The 25,311-nt window shown below is 35.0% G+C and overlaps 1 protein-coding gene and 1 long non-coding RNA gene across 5 annotated transcripts; one reads left to right on the top strand and one right to left on the bottom strand.

The window, feature by feature from the left end:
• Positions 1 to 12,652: 12,652 nt before the first annotated feature.
• On the top strand, positions 12,653 to 16,015 carry LOC120078809 (11S globulin seed storage protein 2-like). The gene is made up of 4 exons (XM_039033135.1): positions 12,653 to 12,959; positions 13,902 to 14,167; positions 14,249 to 14,680; positions 15,581 to 16,015. Exons 1-4 carry the CDS (start codon positions 12,653 to 12,655, stop codon positions 15,980 to 15,982), a joined length of 1,407 nt encoding a protein of 468 aa, XP_038889063.1. The 3' UTR covers positions 15,983 to 16,015.
• Positions 15,793 to 20,764, bottom strand: LOC120078810. 4 transcript variants are annotated; one of them, XR_005482097.1, is made up of 4 exons: positions 20,495 to 20,764; positions 18,472 to 18,548; positions 17,247 to 18,237; positions 15,793 to 15,901 (listed from the first exon to the last, which is right to left on the bottom strand). It is a non-coding gene; the product is annotated as an uncharacterized LOC120078810 (long non-coding RNA). The 4 variants fall into 4 exon arrangements; XR_005482098.1 differs by lacking the exon at positions 15,793 to 15,901 and having other exon boundaries at positions 16,998 to 17,726; positions 18,156 to 18,237; XR_005482099.1 differs by lacking the exon at positions 15,793 to 15,901 and having other exon boundaries at positions 16,998 to 17,323; positions 18,156 to 18,237.
• Positions 20,765 to 25,311: the final 4,547 nt, after the last annotated feature.

Genomic DNA, 25,311 nt, shown 5'->3' with positions numbered 1-25,311 from the left:
ACTGACTGTAGTTAAGAACTGGCTAGCGACCCAATTTCAAATGAAAGATTTGGGAGAATATCAGTTTGTTATAGGTATACAGATCTTTCGGGATCATAAGAGCAAAGTGCTAGCACTGTCTCAGGCATCGTACATTGACAAGATGTTGTTCAAGTACTCGATGCAGGACTCCAGGAGGGGCCTATGCCGTTCAGACATGGAGTCACTTTGTCTAAGTACCTATGGCCTAAGACACCTTAAGAGGTTGAGGAGATGAGACGGATCAGTCTAACCCAGGCCATTTTAATGTTGCTGACCCGTTTACGAAGGCTCTCATGGCTATAGTGTTTAAGGGTCACCTACGGAGTATGGGTCTACAGGATCGTCCACGGCTGGACTAGGGTAAGTGGGAGATTTTCTTGTACTGGGTTTTTATGCCCTAGTTTATTGTTTTGTACTAGGTTTTTGTACACCCTACTTCGCTTTAGGACAAGTTGGAGATTGTTGAGGTTGATGCCCTAAAGTCTCGTGTCCTGTAGTTTGTAAACAGTTTGTACGAACGTTTGTGTTGTTAATATATGATATTTACTTCACATATTGTATTTTTGCTCGGTAACTTGTTTTATTTGCTTTACCACAAACCAATAAACATAAAATCCCTGGTTATCTATATGTGACTCAAGCATGTATGTGGTAACATATAAGTGGATCTGTCTTGAGTGATAACCAAAATGGTCTGTAGTATATGGATAAAGGAGGGAAACCTTATCCTGGTAACGCTACAAATGCGGCCCGCTTTGTAGAATGGTCATAAGTTTTGTGACTTGTCACAGATGATATGATCCTGATCATTCGTGTTGGAGACATGCGAGTGGGGGCGTCCTATACAAAGAGTTTGTATAAGACCTGACCACGAAGTATTAACGTCTCGTTATATAACACCGTTTATGACAGAGACTTCACTTCACTAGAATGACCATAGGTAACATGACCTCAATCCTGAGTGAGTTGGGAACTCTTGCCATTGAGGGCGGTCTTTTGATTTTTATGGGTGCGAATGGCTAGGTCGCCGATTCAAACCTACCATTTTGGGGATTCGTCTGATTTGGGAGCTGGGAACTCAGCTACACAAGATGGAATTTACTCCTTCCACGAGGCAGAGGTAAGTAGATAGATAGCTCCCTTAAGAGCGGATTATGGGGCTTGAATGATGTGGCGCCACACACCTTCTCTTGGCCCAAGAGGTGTCCACACATAGTTGGACTATGTTGTGTTGTTCATTAGAGGAATCAGTAGTACTTAAGGAGTGAGATGTAATTTAGCCCAGCTGTACTTACGAGCATTTGTGAAGGGTCATCGTACTCATGATTAGTTATATCTGATGGACACAGAAATATATCTGTGGTAAGAAGAGTTCAGTTGTTGGTCTTTAGTAGAATGCCTGACAGTTAACGGATGGTGGATCTTGTGGCTAAAGAGTTTAGTAAGCTATTCACAAATCGTTGGAACTTTGAGCCACAGGTTCATTAGGTCCCCTGGGTAGCTTGGATAAAGTTGAAAACCAGTGTTTGGGTTAATTTGAAATGTTCAAATTGACAAGAAGAAGTTCGATTATATATGATATAATTGGACTAGTTAATTATATATAATATAATTGGCTAAATGTATGAGATACATTATTTTGGAGGAAATTAGATATAAATATGATTTATATCAAGTAGAGGAGAAAATACTATAGTAAATATGTGATATCAAACTATAGGATAAAAATATAATATGATTATATTTATTAATTAATTAATTGGTTAATTATATGATAACTAATCCAAAAATCACGTTTGGACGTGGGTTAGTGGACATGAGTTGGTTATTGTAACCGATGAAATAAAAATGAAAAGAGTTTTCATTTTTGAATCGCCCGTCAATCGCCCAGGAGAATTTGCAGAGTGCACGTTGGTAGAAAGCAAAACGATCGCTTAAGTGTTTTCAAGTTTCGAGAGCCTATACAATAGCACTCTCCGCCTAAACAATCTTCTACCTCGCGCCTAAACGATCGCATGCTATTTCCTATAGATTGGATAGCTTCTCTAAACGATCGTATAGTGTGCCGATTTTACTAAACGATCGTATACCTTTTTTAAACGATCGTTCAGTAAATCCTACACGATCATGTAGCTCCTCCTAAATTATAAGCATTTCTACTACACAATAGCGACTTTTTCCCTCCCACTTGCTTATAACCTACATGATTTGTGTTTCTACCTTCCTCTACCAAATTCACCAAAGCCCACCCTTTGGGTTTTCACTCTGAGAATACCCGGGGCTCTTTAATGGTGGTGTCGTCCCCGTTGCTATCATGAGTTTGCGATTATTCGTGCTGCTGTTGTTGACGTTTCCGCTGGGCGTTGGTAGATTACTTGGAGGGTTCCGCTGCTTGGAGTATCAAAGTGTGAAGAACATCTTCAACTGGTATGGCACTCTTTCCCTTGTGTTTTTGTTGTTCTTAGCATACCGATAATTAATGTTGTTTACATAACTGTATGTATTGAATGTATAATATGTATTTCGGTCACAGTGAGATAGGAGCGATCCGAACACGCTCATGGAACTCTTAGATATGAGATCCTTCAAGACTATCCTCTTGAACTCATCCAAATTATCTGAAAAAGGTTTGGCAGAATCCATCTTGAATGTGAAGAACTTCTCCCTTAGATACATCTTGTTAGGGAGATTCTTGCTTGCAAAAAGACCTTCCAGTTTGACCCACATCTTATAGGCCGTGTCTTGATTAATTACTTGCCTTAAAATACTGTCACTGAGATTCAGAACTAGAGTTCCATAGGTTGTAAGCTCCATGTCTTCTCTTTCTTGTGCTGATATAGTGGATGGTAGTGTTGAGGGGTCCAAAAGGGCCTTATGTGCTCTTTGCTGTCCAAGAATGGCTTTGATTTTGGCCTTCTGTAGGCCAAAATCGCCCTTCCCATCAAAATTCTCAATCTCATACCTTGCAACAACCATTTCTGATCCGATCTAGTATCGATTTTTTATTTCTTGAGAATCTTGATGCTCCAAGAAAGTTGACCTTGATGATCTTTAAACTCTCTGATACCACAAATTGTTGGGCTGACCACTCTTCACAAGGCCTAAATACTCAAGATCAACGTTGGAGAGATGAAGAAATGGGTCATAAATATTTTTCCAAATCCTCGATATTCGAAACTTGATGCTCGACTGCTTACTACTCGATCCTCGATGAGAATTCCCTTCTTCGTCTGATGAGTCTATGTTAAATTCTCGATAGAACTCGATGAAAAAAGAACTAATACTTGATCGTACTCAACCGTTCTTGAACGATACTCGGTGCGATTCAAAGGTAAAAACGATGTACTCAAAGCTACTCGATAGCGAAGAATCGATGCACGATTAACTTGATATTCAGATTACTCAATGCGATTTGAAAGATAATTGAATGGCGCACGATTTGCAGTAAAGAAACACTCGAATGAACAAGAAAGATAAGGGAAGAAGATGGAGACATAGTGTTTATGTGGTTCGGCAAGATTGCCTACATCCACGGAAATCTTAATTCTTTTACTGATGAAGATTACGTACAAATTTTTGTTGTTTACAGAAAACTAAGAAAATGATGATAACTCTCTGATTTGAATTTAAAATCAGTGGTATTTATAGAGTATGCCAGCTGAACATTTACAAAGTTAGTTATAAACAAACAAAGAAACTGAGGTATTTGAGTCAAAACTTCTTCAGTTACAGATGGAGAATTGGAAACAATAAACATATATTTATTGCTAATGATATTTAAATTCGAAATCATGCAACTTGTAGTCCGTGTGTTGTTAAAGAAGATTGTCAACAGAAGCATGTGTCCAATCTTATCACTTTTTGAAGGCGATTGGAACATTGCTTTGGTTAATGAGGTTTTCCTGCCTCAAGATGTGGACGATATTCTTAACATTCCTCTAAACCTTTGTTTTAACAAGGATGAGATAATTAAAAGCGCTTATCATTGGGGAATTCAATTATTTGAGTCTTCTTCGGCTTCTCAGTTGTCTAAAGATAACCTTGCTTGTTTCTGGAAGACAGTTTAGGACTCAAACGCTCTGTCAAGGATAAAGATTGTTGGATGGAGAATTATTATTGATATCATTCTTACGACCTGTAATCTTTCTAAGAAAAGGATTGTTACTAACCTTTCTTGTTCATTTTGCAGGATTCATAGAGAAACGACTTGTCACTTGATGTGGGAATGTAAAGTATCTAGAATATTTGGAATATTTTTTTTCCATTCTAATGTTAGGATTTTTTCTGTGGGTAAGAGCTTTTGGACTGCTTGTGATTATTGAGAATGCTTAAAGAAGATTAATCATAAAGAGCTAATAGGTCAAATTCTCACTTTACTTTGGTGTATTTGAATCAAAGGAATGCTATCCGTTCCAACCAAGGGTCGTCAGATGAAAGAGACATTATCTTGACAGTTGAAACTTCCTTCGAAGCCTTCTTTGGAAGGTCTTTTACCCACTCCCCTTCGCTCTCCTCCCCAATTCTTATAGACATTACTAGGGAGGGAGTGGTTAGAAAGCTCATGAGGACTGTATTTGGAAGTTTAATGTTGATGCGACTTGGTCGGACTCCAAGCGTTATGGCGATCTGGGCTGGATTTTCCGTGATCATCTTAGATCATCAATTTTAGGTGGTTGCAAACATATTAATCATAATTTGGGGGTCAAAGTGTTGGAGGCGAAAGTTGTGGTGGATGACTTGATTGAAGTTGTAAGGCATTGGCATGGGAAAAATCCTCCGGTGGTTGAACCTGATTCTGTTGAGGTGGTTCGTTTGTTAAACCTGCAGGACACTGATTTGTTTGAAGTTAATATTTTTGTAAGTGGGGCTCTTAGCCTTGCTAAGTGTATAAATATCTATAATTTTTGTAAGGTCCTTAGAAATAAGAATGATAACTTGTAGAAATACAAGTTATTTATGCCATTTTATTTACATATTGCGGCCAAAAGTTAGTAAATATGCGCCGATTTTATGAAGATTAGCTTAGAATTACAATAATTATAAATGATCGCAATTACACCCACTAATGCCATAAAGATGGAAGACAAGCCGAGTTTTACTCTGTTTTGCAGGAAACCAAGTCACCGCTTGCGCTCAAGGCTCACGAGAAACTGATTAACGCATCTCTGTCATATTGCGCCCGTCAATCAACAATGAAGAAACGATTACCGAAATGATGGCGCAATGCGACAGTCGATCCAGAGCTGACTTTCAATCGCATGCAGTAATAAAAACAACACCGTATGCGAACTCATGATCGAAAGATGCAGCTGAGCAACGCAAAAGCGGAGGATTGAAACACGTGTACAACTAACGGTTGTGCAGAATTGACGGTCTAATTGCATAACAGAAGGAATAATATCCCTCCATCTTCGGAATTACCATAACCATCAGTGGGGACCACAAGGCCGGAGTCAAAGACCTGCACCTATAAATACCCCATAGATTTCAGAGAAAACTTATGCTACCTGATACGGGGCAAATTGCTGCTAAAGTGTTGAGAGAAAAGGCTGAGCTGAGTGCTTAATTGAAGATATCCGGGAAGAAGACGAGATAAGGCTGAGAGGTGAATCTCAGATCTAACCTGCTGAATACCTGATCGGAAGCTCTGTGTAAAGATCTCTGCTACCGGTGGAGCAAGCCTGAGAAGGAAACTCTTCCTACCATCAAATCCATCATATCCGGCAAGCAGATCTCCATCGAATCAGTGCCAAGACATTGGCACTTGTTTGTATCTGTTCTATCTCTTTCATCGTTGTATTTCACTTTCTCTTTATCTTTTCATTCACACACCATGTATCAAACGCTTAATAGATATATTAAATGTTTCGATAGCTTTCATATACCATTCTCTGTCTATTTTCGTTCCTCCATTAATCATTTTCTCCATGATGTCTTTTTAATCCCCTGATAGTTAATATGAATCAACAAGTACTTAATCTGTGTTAAAGGTATAAATGTGTTTAGCTAAGGCATGCTAGACGGCATCTTCACCTATGAGAGCAGAAGTGAAGATGCTATTCTGATCTATCGAGAGAGGGTTAAAAGAATGCGTTAACTAAAGCGAGTAGTACTTCCAGACATGGAAGCAACCTTGCGTTCATTACGTTATTCTCTGTTTCACCACAGACATGTGGGAGCGTGGCCGATTACTGAAAGGTGTACACCAAGAGAAGAGTGGAACAGTATTTCTAGCTTCAACGCAATTGAGAACTTGCGTTGTTTATATTATTTATCTTTCTCTTTCTATTTTGTTCATAAGACTTGTCGCCGCATTCCACGTCTTTGCACAACTTTCACAGCCAGCCTTGACCCCAGCATCTTGTAACATGAAGCCTGTATCTCGTATCATCTAGCTTAGGTTTATTGTATTTTATTTTATTATCTCATCTTTACTGCTTTACTTTATTTTGTCGCAAATTATATACCTGTACAAACACATTTTTAAAGATTGAAAACCTGGTCGCATATATCATGAACATATCACAATAACCTAAAACAGTCCCTAAGTTCGACCTCGGATCACACCGAGAAACTTGCGGTGGAATTACACTTGGTTCCATCGTAAGGAAACTTGTGACAACGCATGACATACTACGTGAACATCCATAATTAACGCATATCTAGCAGTAGTATTGCATCATTTCGAGCATAGAACATCATCAATCATACCTATCAGCGATTCGTCAACAAAGAACAAAGCTACTCATAATCTTACATCTTTGACTTCCTCTTCTGGGTATTCTTTGGTCTAGAAAGATGACTTTCTAGCTTCTATTATTTCCCTTATTTATGAAAGAGAGTGAGTTATGATTTGGTGTAATGCCTTTTCTGGTTGTTGTATTTCAGTTTTTTTTTAAAAAAAAACCAATCCATATGAGCTATTATAAAATCACAAACTATAAATCTATCCCCACCACACATTGTTTTGAATTATCATCAATAGAACAAACTTTTTGTAAAATAACCTATAGCGGCTAATTAAAAACAAAAACATCTACACAAAAAATTACATGAGCACTTCCATTTATGTAGCCATCCACAAAATTTATTGGAACAATTTCAAAATACGTTCATCAAATATAGTAACTTAGAAATTTCAAAATCCTATCTATTCCTCCGATGGTGGTTGAATATAATTTTGTTGAGGTGGTCCGTTTGTTAAATCTGCAGGACACTAACTTGTTTGAAGTTAATATTTTTGTGAGTGAGGCTTTTAGCCTTGCTAAGTGTACAAATATCTATAATTTTTGTAAGGTCCTTAAAAATAAGAACAAAGATGCTCATAATCTTGTATCTTTGGCTTCCTCTTCTGGTTATTCTTTGGTCTACAAAGATGACTTTCTAGCTTCTATTCTTTCCTTTATTTATGAGAGAGAGTGGTGTGGTTTGGCATAGTGCCTTTTCTAGTTGTTGTATTTCAATTTAAAAAAAAAAAACATATGAGCTATTATAAAATCACAAACTATAAATCTATCCCCACCACATTGTTTTGAATTATCATCAAAATCTTTTTGTAAAATAACCTATAGCGGCTAAAAGCGAAAACATCTACACAAAAAAGTACATGGGCACTTTCATGTATGTAGCCATCCACAAAATTTATAGGAACACTTTCCAGTAGGTTCGGATATGGTAACTTAGAAATTTAGTCCTTTCCACTCACACTTCATCCAATTCAATTTACAAGTACGAGTTTTTTGTATCAATTTATAAAACATCAAGAGTCAAATGTACGTTTTATGCAAATTTGTCACATTACACTATTTATACTGTTACAAATGTAAGTAGTTTAGAAATATACCACATCTGTGATCATGTTGTTTTCTTTCATCATGATATCTCGGATATATCTCAAATGACAAAATATCCACATTCGATACTTCCCATTTGTAAAGGATACTACGGTACAAAACCAGTAATACATACATATGTACTAAATATACACTGTTGAATTAAATTTTGTAATGTTTATACTTGTTGTTTTTCAGAATGTGGTTTTTCGAGTTCTTTTCAACTTTTTTGTTTGAAAAATAGCCATTGCCCTACATTTGCTAAAGAATACATTATAATATTCAAAATGAAATAAACTTTACACCAAAAAAATAAAAAACAAAAAACAAGTTAGCTTACATATTATTTGTTATGTATTTGATATCTTCTCCCCAACTTTATTCTCAATGAGTCGAGATAGTACACCACATAATCGTACACATTAATAACAAGGAATGACTAATGATCACTAAATAAAATACACAGCTAATTAGTATTTTTGCTACTAATGCAAGTTTATCACCTAGTACATGAAAAATTTGAAATGAGTAAATTAATTTCACTTACCCTGAATTATAAGGAGCAATAACTAATTGATCTTGTTTTGAAGTCATTTGTTTACTACAAAGGTTTTGAATTCTAATTTTGGAGTATTTTGGCTACGGATATAAGAGATGAATCTACAAAAATGTACTTCGAACTTTCTTTCAATAAAAAAAATGAGTTTAAGTACCTACAATAAGTCAAACACATTAATTGATCTTGTTCTGACATCATTTACAAAGATTTCGAGCTCTAATCTCTAAGTATTTGGCCTACGGATATAAGAGATGGATCTACAAAAATGTTCTTCAAAACTTTCTTTGAATCAGCAAAAAAAGAGTGTAAGTACCTGCAATAGATCGAACACATTAACTAAATAAGAAAATGATTTATACCTACTAATTAATAAAGTGATAATATATCTCAAAATCACTTTTAGAGATGAAGTCGGATCACTCTATACTCTTCCTAACCGTTTCATGTCTTTAAATTTTTCTCTCTTTGTATTCTAAATATTGTTCTTTCTATAGAAACCATGTTTGGTTGATTTTCTTTTCATTTTAGTATTCAACATAGTCATGGATTATTTGTGAATTCATTTGTGGATGAATTTAGTTAGCATCAAGTAGTTTCTAGGATGATTGTTCTTATACTGTTGTATGTTTAATCGTCATTTGACTGATTTTATGATTTATTTTCTTGATCTAGCGAGATGATTTTAGATTAGAAATTTTATGTTAGACTATTGTTTGAATATACTAGCATAAAAGGAGAATGGTAGAGATTGAAGACAAAGAGTCTTATTGCCTTGCTTAATATGACTTTTCAAAGAAATTTAAGAATTATTAATTAGGTGAGAGAAAAGGTTGATCTCGAGAAGGCAACCTAGATTAAAGATTTCAAGATCTAGTTATTATGTTAAATGGTAATAGAATTAAGCAATTGAGTTTGTTAGGTCCATTGGTAAAATCAATGCCCTAGAATGTCTCTTTGATTGAAATTCTTCTAACCGATCGTTTTCTTTGCTCTACTAGATTTATATTAATTTAATTCATTATAAGTCGGTGCTCTAAATAAAATTAGAATTTTCTTTAGACTACTAAGAGAATTATGAACCTAATTCCCAGAGGATGATATTCGACCTTTGATTTTAATATTCTATAGTTTGACATCTGCACTTGCATGTATCAAGTTTTTTATGTTGTTGTCTGGAATTAGTATTTTTTAAAAAAAAAAAAAATCTTTTAATACTGATGAGATTTGCCTAAATTAGGGTATACATTAGTTTATTTTTCTTTTGAGTTTTTTTTTCCTCTAATTCTTTGTTTTTCTTTTGAGTCTTTTCCTCATTGTTTGTTGAGTGGTGCATGCATGCTTATTAGTGTTGAGAGAGGATGCATGAACATTAAACTTGTAAGCCTATAAATTTGAGTGAATGGCATAAAGTTTAAGCAATTTAATATATTGTTTGTACGTCCATTGAATGAACATTAAACTTGCAAGTCCTATAAATGAAATCATTATCCTAGAAAGTCCTCTGACTTGAATTCATCTGGTTCATTTACTTTTCTTTCGTGGATTGTGTTTCTCCTAGATAAATCATAATAATCTTTATGATAGCTAACGAATTACTCACCCAATCTCTAATTGACAATATTCGATCTCGAACTACTTTAGTTTAGTATAATTTGATACATACCATTGCACGTATCAAGTTTTTGGTTTTATTGCTCGGAATCATTAATTTTAATTCCTATTAATATCTAAGAAATTCGTACCATATAAATTTAGACTTTTTTTTATATATATTTTTCTTTCTTTCTATGTGGTATATTTCTTTTTCTTGTTTGTTTAATGCATGTGGCATATCGGGGGATGAAGACACCAATTCTATCAAGTTTTGGTTTGGTTTGGATGGGTTTGAAGGCTAAATTGAAGCAAAAATTAAAAAGGAAAAAAAACTAAACTACACTAAACCTCAATCATACTACAAGAAAAGTTAGTTTTAGTGGCATGCAAAAAGCGTTGCTGAAAGCCCAAAAATGCCACTAAAGGTATTAGCAACACGTAGAAGCGTATCACTATAAATATCGCTATTGCCGCATAGCTATAGATTTTAGTGGCTTGTTTAGAGCGCTGCTAAAAGTAACATTTTATTGACGCATAGACGTCATTAAATATTAACTTTTAGCAATACATTATTTGTCACTATTTGTCTTATACAGTGACACTGAGATTTGGTCACTAAAAGTTATGTTTTAGTAACATATAAGACTGTTGCTAAATGTGGATCAATGGTCATTGCAATTATCTTTTGCAACTATTTAAGTGTCGGTAAAATTATTAATTTGTGCCACTATAAATTTTTTGATTTTTTTTTTAAATACAATTTACTGACGTTATAGAAAACGTCGGTAAAAGTATTTTATTAATTAAAAAATAATACACAAATTAATATGTAAATCTATTATAAAATCTAAAATATAATAATCTTTTGAGCAAATCAAGAATCAACTAATCAATTTATATTTAAAAAGTTATAATTGAAGATACATATTCCCAATATCACAAACTATCATTGAAACAAAATGAAATAATACTAACTTGGCTACAAGTTATATCAACCAACTTCGATAATATAAACAAATTTAGTATTAACACTAGCTATCACAAAAAGAACACTAGCTATCACAAGTTTTCATTATAAAAATTCCAACTGAAGGTCTTTGAAGCATTGCAATGTCATTGTGAAACAAAAGTATAAAATACCAACACTAATTATATCCATTCCCATCTCCAAATTGAGCTTAATCATCTTGTACGGGAGACCATCGAGATATCAAAGCTAATAAATAAAGAAGTGACATATGTAAGCACGTGAGGATAAAGAATTGATGGATGACCTCCAAATGTCATCCTAAAAGGAACCAAACAAAGTAATTATCCTAAATACAATTCGGGTGAGGGGGGAGTCAAAAACACTATATTCTAAATATCAATAACAAAAACCATGCAAAATATAGAAAATTCATGCTAAACATTGACATGAGTTTCAACCCGTTCATCGACCGTGATGCGTGAGTTCCGAAATGAGTGGGTTCGACAACATGTTCGTTCATCGGTAGTTTGTTCACAGTAGGGAGGCTATTCTCCGATGATCCGTTTGTAGTAGGTTTTTGTTCGCCGACGGTATATTGGCAGTAGGTGTTCTGTTCGCAGCAAGGAGTTCCGTTTTCACGCAGCAAGTCGTTTGTCTTGTGGGTTCACAATAGGTTTAGTGGTGAACAACAACGTCCATTGTTGATGGTGAGCAGAAACCTCCGTTCATCCCAACGATGATATGTGAGTTAAGATGAAGGGAAAGAATAGAGGGGAGAAGGGAAGAGAATGAGTGTCGAAAAATTGGGGGGGAAAGAAGGGAAGAAAGAGCCACAAATTTTTACTATTTTTTTAATAATAATAGATATATTTAGTGACATCTTAATATGTTGCTAAAAGGTTTTAATGTTTAGTGGCGTTGGTGTGTGTATTGCTAATTCTTTTAGTGACGCAAATTTAAGCTATGTTGCTAATAATGAACTTTTTGTGACATTTTTGTAAAACGTTGCTATAAATTGACCTTTAGTGAAAAAAATTGCACGTATTGCTAAAAATTTGTTACTAAAACTCTCTTTTTTTGCAGTGATAAGGGAAACAAATTTCTCAATTGATTAATTTTTTATTTTTCATGTATGTACCTTAAAATTGAATCGAACCACCTAATTATTTGCAGAAATTGACTTTTCGGTTCGGTTTGGCTTTTGCTTTTTTTCTTTTCAGTACAATAATTTTAAGAATAGGAATTGAATCTCTAATTTCTAAGAATGAAGGCCATGCCAATTACCGAGTTAAGCTCATTTTTGCGATTTTTGCAGTTTGGTTGTACATTAATGATGGATTAAATTTAAAATAAACCCCCAAAATTTCTAACATTAGCTTAGAAGTCTGACATCAAAACCCACATCAAATTAGATTATTAATAAGAAAAAAATATATATATTTCCAATTAGCATTCAACTTTAGTAAAGCATGAAAAGAAGGGACACAGACAACTGGTGGGTGCACACAAAAGTTATAGAAAAACAAAGACAAATGGTAGGTATATATACTAACCCAAATTCCATGCTGCTACATCTCAGATTCCATTACCAGAAATTTGCTCAAATTTTTCTTTGTTTCACCCTATATATTAAGTCCTTTTTCAATCCAATTTTGATAAGAAATGTTGTTTCTAACCATGGCTACCAAAGTTGTAGTGGGGATTTTGCTGTGTTTGCTTGCATTTAAGTCTCTAGTGAGCGGTGTTCAGGCGCCGGAGAGGCACCGGTTCAGGGAAGAAGCTCAGCAATGCAGGCTGGAGAGGATTCAGGCGAGGCTACCGTCGCGTTGGATTGAGTCGGAGGGAGGCATCACTCAAGTTTGGAATGAAGCTAATGAAGAGTTTCAGTGTGCTGGAGTTGCTGCCTTTAGAAACATCATAAGGCCCAACTCTCTCTCTTTGCCTAAGTACCACAGCGCCCCAATGCTTGTGTACATTGAGCAAGGTATCAATCTTAATAGTATTCATCCTCACAACACCTCATTTTTTAAGCTTTAATTTGATTGATTGCAATAAATTTTATCATATATTTATTTTTTGATTGGGTATTCACATTATAAACTTAATGTGATAAGGTATGATACCGTTAAACATAAAATACTTCGGTTCATCTTTTTAAATTGCGCTCATTATTTTTTACTCACACAATTATCTTATCACAATTTGTCACATCACTTATCTATCTATTTGAAATAGGCTTAAAAAAATGGGTGTAATTATTTTAAGTTTTGATTGTTTACAATATATTTATAAAAAAAAATACTTAGATGCTGAATAGGTTACTCCTAATAAAAAAAAAATTCATCTATCCATATTGGAAATGTTCATAAGGCCGCATAATACTTCATTCTAAATCTCACCATTTTTAAGAGAACAAACTTGTTAATTTAGTTTAGAGAGAAAAAACTTGGTTGCATGTGAAGGAAAATGATCCTTTTATATAATACCTTGAACAAATTAATAAGTACAATATATATGTGTGTTAGAATGTTTTAAATATGTTATCTGATACTTCGAATGATCAAATACGGATTCTTGCTGCCCAATTAACGAATTAGAGTAGTAGTATTTATGTTATTTATGATTTTGACTCTATGTTCAGAGAAGTATGCTATATAAACTTTCTAACATTGATATTTTCTCTTTAATAATAAATTATTCTCTCCTTCAACTTATAAACAGCAAAAATCTCTATGTCAATTTTTCTACTCTCTACGTTTTCTATTATTTTTTTATTATCGATTTCTTAACCAATGTACTTAAATAAAATTAAAATAAAACACCCGGAATATATAAATTCAATATGTATCTATCATGAACTAGCTTAATTAAATTAATTTCTAATCATCCATATTATAAGCAAAGCAATTGCTTACGAATGGAACAGGTGAAGGGTTCTTGGGCCTGGACTTCCCAGGGTGCACAGAGACGTACGAGGCACAATCAGGGCCATTTTCAAGGTCTTCAAGGCGAATCCGGGGAGACAAAGAGGAAGATAAACACCAAAAGGTGCGCAAGGTGTGTCGAGGTGACATGATCGTCATCCCGGCTGGGACTGTCCAATGGTGCCACAACGACGGTGGCCAAGACCTCGTAGTCGTTGCCTTCATGGATCTCAACAACGACGACAACCAACTCGACCTTCGTGTTAGGGTATTTCAAGATTCTCCCTTAAAGATCTTAACTTTATGATATCAGAATAAGAGATCACGTGCTATATGTTTGTTTATGTAGTCCTCCTACTTGGCTAGTGGAGTTCCAAGAGAAGCAAGAAGGAGAGCAAAAGCAGATGATCTTGTGAACATCTTCAGTGGGTTCAACCCGGAGTTTCTTGCGGAGGCTTACAACATTCCATTAGACTTGGTAAAGAAAATGCAAGAAGAAAGGGGCGATGGATTGATTGTGAAGTGCGACGAAGAAATGTCGTTTATGACGCCAGAGGAAGAGGAGGAAGAATTGAGCGAGTCGCCATTCTCGAGAAGGGAAGAGGATTCAAATGGGTTGGAAGAAACCATCTGCACTGCTAGAGTTCAACACAACATGAACACACAAAAAGAAGCTGATGTATACTCTAGAGAGGCTGGAAGAGTTAACATTTTGAACCAACTCAAGCTTCCTATTCTAAGATTCATGGGAATGAGTGCTGAGAAAGGTCATCTTTTCGCGGTAAAGCATACTCAATTTAAAACTATTTTTATAGAATAGAATTCATTTAGAATTTGGAAAAAAAGTGGGACATAAAATTGACCAGGACCTAAAACCAAAATTTGAATTGTCACTCATTCTACATTGCCACTACATCAACTTTAAAGAATTTCTATTTTAAAATGTTTTTGATGTTCATAGTAAGGTTGTATTTGAAACAAATGGCAAAGTTCACTTCTTTTTTTAAAAAAAGAAAAAGAAAAAAGAAAATCTAACATTTTCTCAAACAATAAAAAGTTATTCAATTGTGGTCATCACATATATGGTTGTTTCTCACATGTATTTAAGATTGACCATAAGGAGAGGAGTCCACGTATTTCATAAAAGATTGTGATGTGTTCTAATCTTTCTATTATGGGATCACTAACTATCATGCTCTTTAAAATGTTGTCTTTTTAGGTTCACTATTCTTGATTCGGATCTTAAGTATTTTTTTTTTAGTGAGTATTTGTTTAAGCTTTATGGATTTTGATACCATATTAGAGAAACATGAAATTTTATCTCAAAATCAATTAACAATGAAAGACTAAATAACTCGTGTTGGGAATATGACCAAAGTCCCATATTGATTAGAAAAGAGAATGAACATTGGATACATACTTGTGGACAACTATCTCCATTGGTATGAGGCTTTTTTGGAGTAAAACCAAAAGCAAAATCATTAGGGTTTATGCCCAAAAGGTGGAAAATATCATAACAGTGTAGAGCTATTTAGAGGATCGTCGTCCTTAACATCATAAATTGTAATAAAAAATTATAAAGTCTTCTCTTGTTTCCCGTGCAAGATCTCTAGGTTAACAAATATTGAACTTGGTACTATTGAATTAACATGTTAGATCCACTACTATTGTGTCATTACAGAATGCTGAATACAACCTTCACTGGTCAATGACAGACCACAGATTGGCATATGTGATTGATGGAGAGGCAGAAATTGAAATAGCTGATGACTATGGAAACCAAGTGTTTAAGGAGAGAGTTTCAAGAGGAAACATGTTTGTGATTCCTCAATTTTACCCTTCTTTTGCTAGAGCTGGCCAACAAGGCTTTGAATGGATTACTTTCAAGACCTCAAATCAGCCAATGAAGAGCCCCGTGGTTGGCTACACATCCTTATTCAGAGCCTTACCACTTCAACTCTTAGAACAAGCATTCCAAATCACAACAGCTGAGGCTCAGCAACTAAAGCAAACAAGAAATCAACACACTTTCCTTTTTCCTCCCTCAACCAGCACTAGGGAGGTCCTCTTAGAGAAAGAATAAAGAAAAGAAAACCCATTTTTTCCACTGATAGGGAGTAAAGGATGTCAATAAAGAAAAATAATATCAATAAAGAGAAGTTTTTTTTCCATCTAATGTGTTTGTTATAAAATTAAATGAGTAAGAGAAGAACACAGAGAGATGGAAAGAAGAGAGTAGAAACAAGCATGTGTATTTTTTATTATTCAACTTTGAATTGCTGTATACTGCAAATGTATTCTGTTTCAACTCAATTGAAAATGAGAAATAATTGATTAATACATCTCTGCAACAGAAAATAACTAATGAGTAGTTACAGAAGAGTACATATTACAGTACATATTACAACAAATATCACATATGATAACAAGCCAAAAATGCTATTGTCGACTTTTGATATGTTTTTGGAGACGTTGTCATAGTTGATGTTATGGAAAGTCCAACACTTTTTATAGCGTTTTTTATCTACTATAATATGTGCTATAAAAAGTTCACTTTTTATGACAAAATTATCATGCTATGGAAATATTTCATAGCGTTAGCAAAAAATGCTATATTTTTCCTTTAATAGCGTTTTTAATAACATGAAAAAAATGCTGTCATAACTATTTTATAGAGTTTTTAATAGTAGGAAGAAATTGCTATAAAAGACTTTCTATAGCATTTTTAAGCATTTTGTCGTAACCAATGTTATTGAAAATCTCTTGCTTTTCATAACGTTTTTTCAATGTTACAAAAAAATGTCATAAAAAATCCATTTTCAATTGTACAATTTTAATGTTATAAAAACATTTTATAGCATTAGAGAAATGTTATGATTTACATTTAATAGCTTTTTTTTAATAATAATGAAAATATTATGATTGACATTTAATAGCATGTTTACAATAATTAAAAATGCCATAAAAACATGTATCATTCTTAATCTTATCGTGATAGTCAATATTAATCAATTCGTATATTAACAATATAGTCAGTTTATAAGAGTGACATTGTTTCGAATATAATTGTAAAATTAAATTCAAACCCTTTTGCCAAATTTTAACGTAACCAAATGACCCTTGATTATATAAATACAAATGGCACAAACAAATGTTAACTTTTGCCAAATATAAGCCAACTTTTAAATAAGTAACAAACACTTGATTATATAAATACAAATGGCACAAAACAAATGTTAAGTTTTCAAAATATTTTCACCTATATAGGAAAATAAACGCTATGGAAAGTTAACTTTATACCCATTATAGATCAGTGTCTACTTTGATACAAAATCAAATGGACTTACCTAGAAGAGAAGTGGACTCAAAAGGCAATCCATTCAGAAGTTCCACCGATAGACGATTGTGATTTCTTTGCCAAATGCTATGAACGGTGGACATTTCCAAAATGAGTATTGTTAGTAAAACAGAAATCAAATGTATTCAAAGAGCTTTTGTAGAACTTATCTATCATCTAGGTTTAGCCAATCCAACTTTTCTAATTAAGAAAGCATAAATAATAAGGAACATCCACAAAAAGACCTACTAAAAAAGGCGAGATTAACCAAGAAATTAATAAAATTGCAAATAACTCCTCCATATTTTATAATTCAAATACTATGCCAAAAAAAAAAATCCATTCTAGAAATGAGATAGAGCAAGAGAGGCATAAATCTATTGTGCACTTGGATTAAGTAATTGAAAGTAGCTGCATTTGCCCTCTTTTTTCAAGGCTTTGAAAATCACTTTTTAACTCAATATTCCATGTAGAATGCCAAGTTCCATTACTGCACAAGAATGGAAACAAACATCAAATAAAGTGAGTTGAACTTGAATTTTGCAAAATGAATTTGTCAACACTAATGAATTAAAATGCCATTGCAACAGATGAATCAAAAGCTTCACTGAAGGTTGCTAGCCAATGTAAAACAAAATCAGTCAAAAGAGAATCGCCAAGAGTTATAAACTAATTTACACAACTTACAAAGAGGCCAAAAAGGTCTAAATGAGACTTGTTAACCCTGTGCATCACTCAAAAAGGTTTACCCAATAAATATAACTCATCTGAAAATCTAAAGTATAACATATGAGAATGGAAACTTTTTACATGGCTCTAGAGTGGAATTAAATTGACATAGTGATTAATTTTATTTTTTATTTTGAAAAAAATGTAAAATATTAAAGTCTTTCACAATAAACAAGTTCTGACACCATACCTTAGTTCCTTAGTTTTTCTTCTCATTTCCTCTGTGACATGCAATGGTTAAGGGGATATAATGTCATTGTCTATACTGCTACCTGCATAACATTTCCTAGTTATATTTATCAGCGTAAAACTCAAATCAACTCTATCCATCACTTTTAATAGCAGAAATCTTGATTTATAGTCTTTTAGAGCTAGTTTACAAGAGTTTGGCATTGATACATAAACTGCAATAATATTTTGACCATAAAGAATAGATGCAGTCTATCGAGGGATCTAATTAATGAATGAAATATGATGGAGAAAGCTATATAAATATAGAATTATACCATGGGCATTCGATCTATATCTAGATCATTCTCACGACCAATGAGCCATTTAATTCCAACTTCATAGTTGACATTCCCTGAAGAACAAAGAAAGTACATTTCTGAGAATGATAAACAGAGTAATTCAATTATTCGAACTCTAAATTGCAGTGAAAGGGAATAGTTGATGTTAAAAGATGAGGCTCTTAGTCTTCTTTCATCAATCTTTAGCTCAAATCATAGTATATTATATATCGATATCCTCAAACTCTGAATGCTAGCCATTTTAGAATAATTATTTGCTTAACATCTAGTATATGATGACCCTTCCCCCCATCCCTAAGGGGGGGAGAGAGAACAAAGAAGACAATAAATGGAGATCAATTATAACTCAACAACTATTCAAATGTCAAAGCTAACAAACTACACTTATAGCTCAAACACTATACAAAATCCATGTATCTAACAAGGTGGGGTAGGGGTTAACTATCAAATATAAAATGTTTTGAACTTTATGCATAAAGGTAAAGCATCAAAGTAAAAGTTTATAGAGTCCATTAACTTTCTGGTGGGACTCACATACTTATATTCTTCCAAGGCGTTGCATACAGCAACTAATAAGATTACTCTCCTTACTATCATGAAAGTTGTGTGATTTTTATATAACTGAAACAAAATGTTTTTTACTTTCAACATCTTTAAATGAATTTAGATGATTCCAAGCCTCATAGTAAAGTGCACATCTCAATTATTAACACTCTTTTTTACAAAAATCTTGCTCCATACCCTTAAGAGTACACCACTTTAGCCTTTCTGCATCAACAGAAGAAAAAACTATTTCTCATATCAAAGCAAGTAATTACTGGATAAATCCTATCTATCATAATTTTCAATACTTTGAGCAACTAAACTCTTGCATGGTAATTATTCAAACTAAAAAGCTAAGGGTTCAGAAAACATGAAGCAAAAAACAACAAATTTGAAGATACAATTGAAAAGTACAAATCTTTGAGGTTACAAAACATGAAGATGCATAATGGTAAATAATTTTGGTAGTAACTAGACAAAGTTTATATGGATTTGTGGCACTACATATCTACAAACAGTCTAAAAAAACTAAACTAAAATAGTGCTTACAAATCTAGTTTTATAATAAACTTTGGATCTCAAATACATCATGTCTTGGATCTGAAGTTCCCCAAGAGGAGGCATAAATAGGCCTCAATACCAAATCCTTACTCACTTGCTCAACTTACAAAACAAGAAAGCTCAATAATTGAAGAAATGTAAGACAACCCATAAAAATAACAGAGACCCAATTGTTGAAATATTCTATAATTTGAGATTCATTTGAAGAAAGTGTGATATAATCAAACCCCATAACCAAAAACTCCCTACCAATAAATTCTTATTGGGCAAGTACCTTTGACAATGTATGCATAAACTCAGCTTCCCCATGGAATCTTCCTCTTTCATGTTTAAGTGATTCGAAAACCCATACAAACGACTTAAAATTCAAATTTCATTACAAAAATTTCAAAACTAGCAATACCCCAGGTGCCCAAATTACAAGATCCATAAAAAGAAAAGAAATACTACAGTAACCGGACAACAAACTTCAACTCCTCTTACTGTTCTACTCGAATCTTCTATGCTCAAACCCCTGCATTACGATTCACAACGTTTGATTGGCCCAAGGAATCGCAAAAAAAGAAAGGGCAGAATAACCAGAATCACACAACTTCAAAAACCCATTAGTCTCACAACTAAACAAATAAAGCAGTCAAATATACAAATGTAAAATAATGAAAACTTCTCAGACTCGCCTCAAAACAGTCTCACAAAAGCTACTTTTAATTGATGAAATGGTGAAAAAAGAACATTAGAATAGTGGGTCTGACATATAGAAGGGTGTTAGCTTTAAAATCCACAACAACAAGCGCAATGAAGCGATAATATGATAACCATAGTTGGTTTAGAGAAATAATTTGTGAAACAGAAATGAAAATTTTGAGTAACATCGAAGAAGAAGTTTTGTGAGTACCTCAAGGAGACGACGGACTTGGGCGCATGGTGGAGTTGCAAACTGCAAATTTGAGCGAATGACGTAGATGGTGCACGAGCGGAGAAAACGCACGAGAGAGAGGCAAAAGAGAGAAAATGGGGAAGAACAACGGAAGCGAAAACATGGGGAGAAGGAGAACGGTGGAAGGAGGAAAATGGGGAACAACTGAACTGTATGTGGAAAAGGGAAAATGCATAACGTTGAAAATGGGAAATGTGTACGCGCACCCTAATTTTTTTCCATCCCGTCTTTTCCTTCTATTTTTAATAACATATTTTATAAGATGTTATTAAAAGGGGCTTTTATTGTAGTGATAAACTCTATTGACCTAAGAAGTATGACTTTTGGTTTGGCTAGCATGTCCGTATCGACATGTGTCCGACACGTATCAAACACTTGTTAATGTAACAAATGTGTTAGACATGTATAGAACACTTGTTGAGTAAACTAAAAAAACACATGTATGATAATTGTAACAACGTTTAAGTGTGAAATACATCAAGCTAAGTTTTTTAAGCATATAAATGTATCAACCCATTTACTATAAATTTTCTTTGGTATAAAAATGATATATATTTCGAAAAAAGTATATTTAATAAATGTGTCCTAGCCGTGTTGTGTCCTAGAATTTTTAATATGGTGTGTCGCCGTATCCGTGTCATGTCGTATCCATGCCTCATATATGTATTTGTGCTTCTAAGCTATTTGACTTAGAGTAACTAATGAACTATCTTAACACTTGCCTCTTAAGCCAATTTGAGTAGATGAACATAAACATTGAGCTTGTCTTTTAAAGGTGGAGAAAATGAGATGAAGGTAGGGGTATAGTAAAAATTGTTGGGATTGGTGTCCTAATTCTCCCGAGTCTCGTTGTTTTGTAAAGATACACATTGTTCAATGAATAAAATAATTGTTATTTAATTCTGACATTTACTCAAATCCAATAAACAAAGCTCCTTGATTATCTTATGTGAACTTAAGCATGTATATGTGATATATAAGTGGATCATGTCTTAAGTGATAACCTAAATCGGTCTGTAGTATAAGGATTAAGGTGGGATACCTGATCCTTGTGATACTACGGATACGGCCTGCTTTGTAAAGGTTTACAAGTATTGTAAACTACTACAGATGGTAGATCCTGACCATTCATGTGGAGACGTGGAGCGGGGGTGTCCTATATAAAGAGTTTGTATATGACCTAGACCACGAGATTACTAGACTCTGTATATAACATCGTCGATACTAGAGACTTACATCTCACCTAAACGAACATAGGTGACACGACCTTAATCCTGAGTGTTTTAGGAACTCCTACCTTTGAGAGCGGTTCTTTGATTAGTATGGGTGAGAGTGGCCAGATTGCCAACTCAACATGCCTACCTTTTTGGGGACTTGTCTAATCTGGGAACTGGGAACTCAATCCACAAGATGGAATTTACTCATTTCCCAAAGCAGGGATAAGTAGAGAGATTGCTCCCTTAAGGGCTGATTCTGGGGCTTGAACATAGTGGTCACAGCTTCTCTTTGGAAGAGAAGACTCAGTCATAGTAGGACTATGACTTATGTTCATTAGAGGGATCAGTGGTTGATGCGTTATTTTATTGAAATGGAAATATGGATGATATACGTTGATGGAATTGCGTTGTGCACTCAAGTTTCCTCAGCAGAATTCAAATGTAAATTCCTCTGAGTTTCCTGGTAAGTCCAGGGTCGAACACAGGGACTTGTGAAAATAGATTGCGTTGGTAATGTTGATGAAAACTTTGCGGTAACCAAGAAAATAAAGAAAAGTTGTTGATTGCGTTGATTAAAAATAAATAACAAATGCGGGGGAGTTTGAAAAGAGTTGGTAAATGGGAAATGCAATGAATATGTGGTGAACGGGTTGAGAAAGGTTTCGGCTAACACTCCCTAGAATGCGTTCATGTTTGCGATCATGCAACATGCATACAATAGTAAACCACCTCTCGGTGCGAATACCATGGCTTCTAAGGCTAGAACACATGCGATATATATGCGATAAATCTACAGGGTTTACACATAAACCTCTATTCCTATTTATGCGATGACAAAATGACATCCACACAAATATGCGACCATATAATATCATTCCCCTAGGATCCATGCGATGCAAGTTGACAAACAGAGCTTATTTCTAAGATCCCCATTCTTGCCTATGTGTTCCAATCTGCTCTCTCGAGTCTTAGATTTGGGTTTTAGACTACTATCTCAAGTATGCCTAAATGATGAATGATGCACTCATAGGACAAGGTAACCGCATGAACTTGGTTGACGCAAGGTTGTTACTATCCCTAGTGAACAACACATACATTGTTTAATGCGACCAACTACTTACCCTCTCGGGCAGTTGGTTGTTGTTGACCTTACTCATAGACAAGCAATGTGTTAGCCTATAGACAGGCGTTGCCGCAGCTTCACACTAAGCAAATAAGGTTAGTCACACACTCACGCAATGCACACCTCTCGGTAGGTTGTTACATGCTTCATATCCTTAATCCACATGACTAAGTATGCAATACCTAAGCAATCCCACTAAGTGTTGCAATGAAAGTAAAGATGCTAAGCAAGAAGATGGAGATGGAGTCGAAGGAATAGAGAAATGAATTGAAAACACATTATATTAATTTCTTAATTCAAATTGTCATACAATACAATATAGGAAAAGAAAGAAAAAAGAAATGACTGGCTGGAAGCAAAACTTTGCTTCCAGCGGATGTGCATCAAGGCTACCGGTGGTGCCATGGATGGCTAGAGGATCTGACTCTCTCGAGATCTAGCTTCGATCGAAGGCTCTGATCGTCACTCAGAATGGATGAAAGGGGTGAAAAACTCTCAGCCATCTTCTCACGCAGTTTGTCTGGATCGCGGGGAAAGTCCCTGGTTCACAAGGATCCTCCCTCAGATAACTTGGATTTTCTCAAGGTAGATGCGTTGATGCGTTNACCTCTGCCACCAACGGCGCGATAGGTGAAATGTCAGCATCAGGTTTGGATTTTCTCAAGGTAGATGCGTTGATGCGTTCATTCCACCAACCTTGCGTTGATCCCATTAGAATGCGTTGTCGCATAGTCGCAATCATTCAATGGTCGCATTTGCTTAACACCGCAACTCTACATGATGACCGCAATCGTTTGATGAGTGCAACTCTCATGCGATGGATGCATACGGCTGATTACCGCAACATCCATGTGTTGATCGATGTGTTTGCCTTGCGATGGAGTGTTTCTCCGTATGCGGTCGTCTATGCGATGGTCCGGTTTCTGCCTTTGCGTTCATTTCCTGCATTGGCTACAAAAATAGAACATTGAACGCATAATTAACGTAAAGTAATGGATTAGCTGAGATTCGACATGCTGATCGACGCAAACTTTTTTTCTCATGAATTCCTAGCACAATTGCCGCATATTCTACTAAACAATCTTCATGATTCTAAGTAAAAGGCCTAAGATGACATGCATTTCTGCATATCATCACACCCCCAAACTTAAAATCATGCTTGTCCTCAAGCATGCGTTATACTCAAGAAATTCTAACTCACCTTCATGCTTTCCTTTGCGATGACCAGCTTTTCAGAATATAATTTACACACACCTTTAACCATCACCGCAATGCTCTCCTTCACTTTGGCTGCTTCTTCAAAAAGATCTTTTCTAAGTTAAATCTGGCAAGCCTTTGCTCAAAAGTTTTTTTATTCATTCACCGCAATTTTGTGTTTAGCTTTTGAGAATGTGTTCATTCAAAAATACTTAAAAACTTTGCAATGACTTATTCAAATGCGGCGTTGAACATGGTTACGCCCTTCGTTTTGGCTTACCCCCACGTGTGTCATGCGGGCATCCAACTTCGGTTGCATTCCATATTCAACTCAACTCTTGTCTCGTTTGTTTTGGCTTGCGCTGGATAGAGGAGTTGCACTAATGCGCTGATCCTAGCGACTTGCCTTCGTTTTGGCTTGCCCCCACGTGTGTCATGCGGACATCCAACTTCGAGCAAGTGACTTTCACAGCTTAACTCTTATCAACATGGGTTTCCCCATTGCGTTGACAGTGAAGTTATTATTCCCAAAATCTCACTTCAACTTTTTTTTTTCAAATGATCGCAATATAATGAACGCAGTTCTCCGAGACCGCTGCCACCCCCAAACTTAGAGGTTGGCAGCGTTCTCATCGCAAAGCTAAAAACAAAATTACAAGAATGCAATAATAAATGTTTGAACAAAGGTTTACGCAAAATAAAACTTAAGACTTTCAAAATTTGGAGAAGCGAATAAAAGTAAAGAATGTCTTGCGTTGATTAGTTAGAAAATGCGGTGAATTATATGTACCATCATAGAAACATCGCAAAACAACGCAATCGGGAAAAAGAGAATTTCAAAAGAATAAGGCATATAAGATAACAGGAAAAGACCTTAGGCGAAACAACGCATGCGCTCATGTGTTGGAATCCACGTGATTGAAGCCTTGTGTTGAAGGGAAGGAATTCTTCCGTTGAACTACGAACCCGAGGAGACTTATTACTGCACCTACAAGAGCAAACGTACCCAAAACCAAGGAAGTAGCCATATATCCAAAATAACAATGAAAATAAAATAAAATTAACCTATACTAAGAAAGCAATGTAAAGATAGAGTAAAAGACGTCCCTAGAAAAGTAAGAGCGTTGTCACCGCAAGGAGTCTTCTGTGCAGGAGATGGCTCTCAACTGCTTGGGTTAAGTTGCCTTGACCATTGGAATTTCCGGTAATTTTTGGGCACATTTTGGCCACCATGAGCT

The sequence above is a fragment of the Benincasa hispida genome, chromosome 5, assembly GCF_009727055.1.
Source record: "Benincasa hispida cultivar B227 chromosome 5, ASM972705v1, whole genome shotgun sequence".
NCBI lineage: Eukaryota > Viridiplantae > Streptophyta > Magnoliopsida > Cucurbitales > Cucurbitaceae > Benincasa > Benincasa hispida.
Note: the sequence above shows the minus strand (reverse complement) of the source record. Positions and strands in the feature narration are given on the sequence as shown.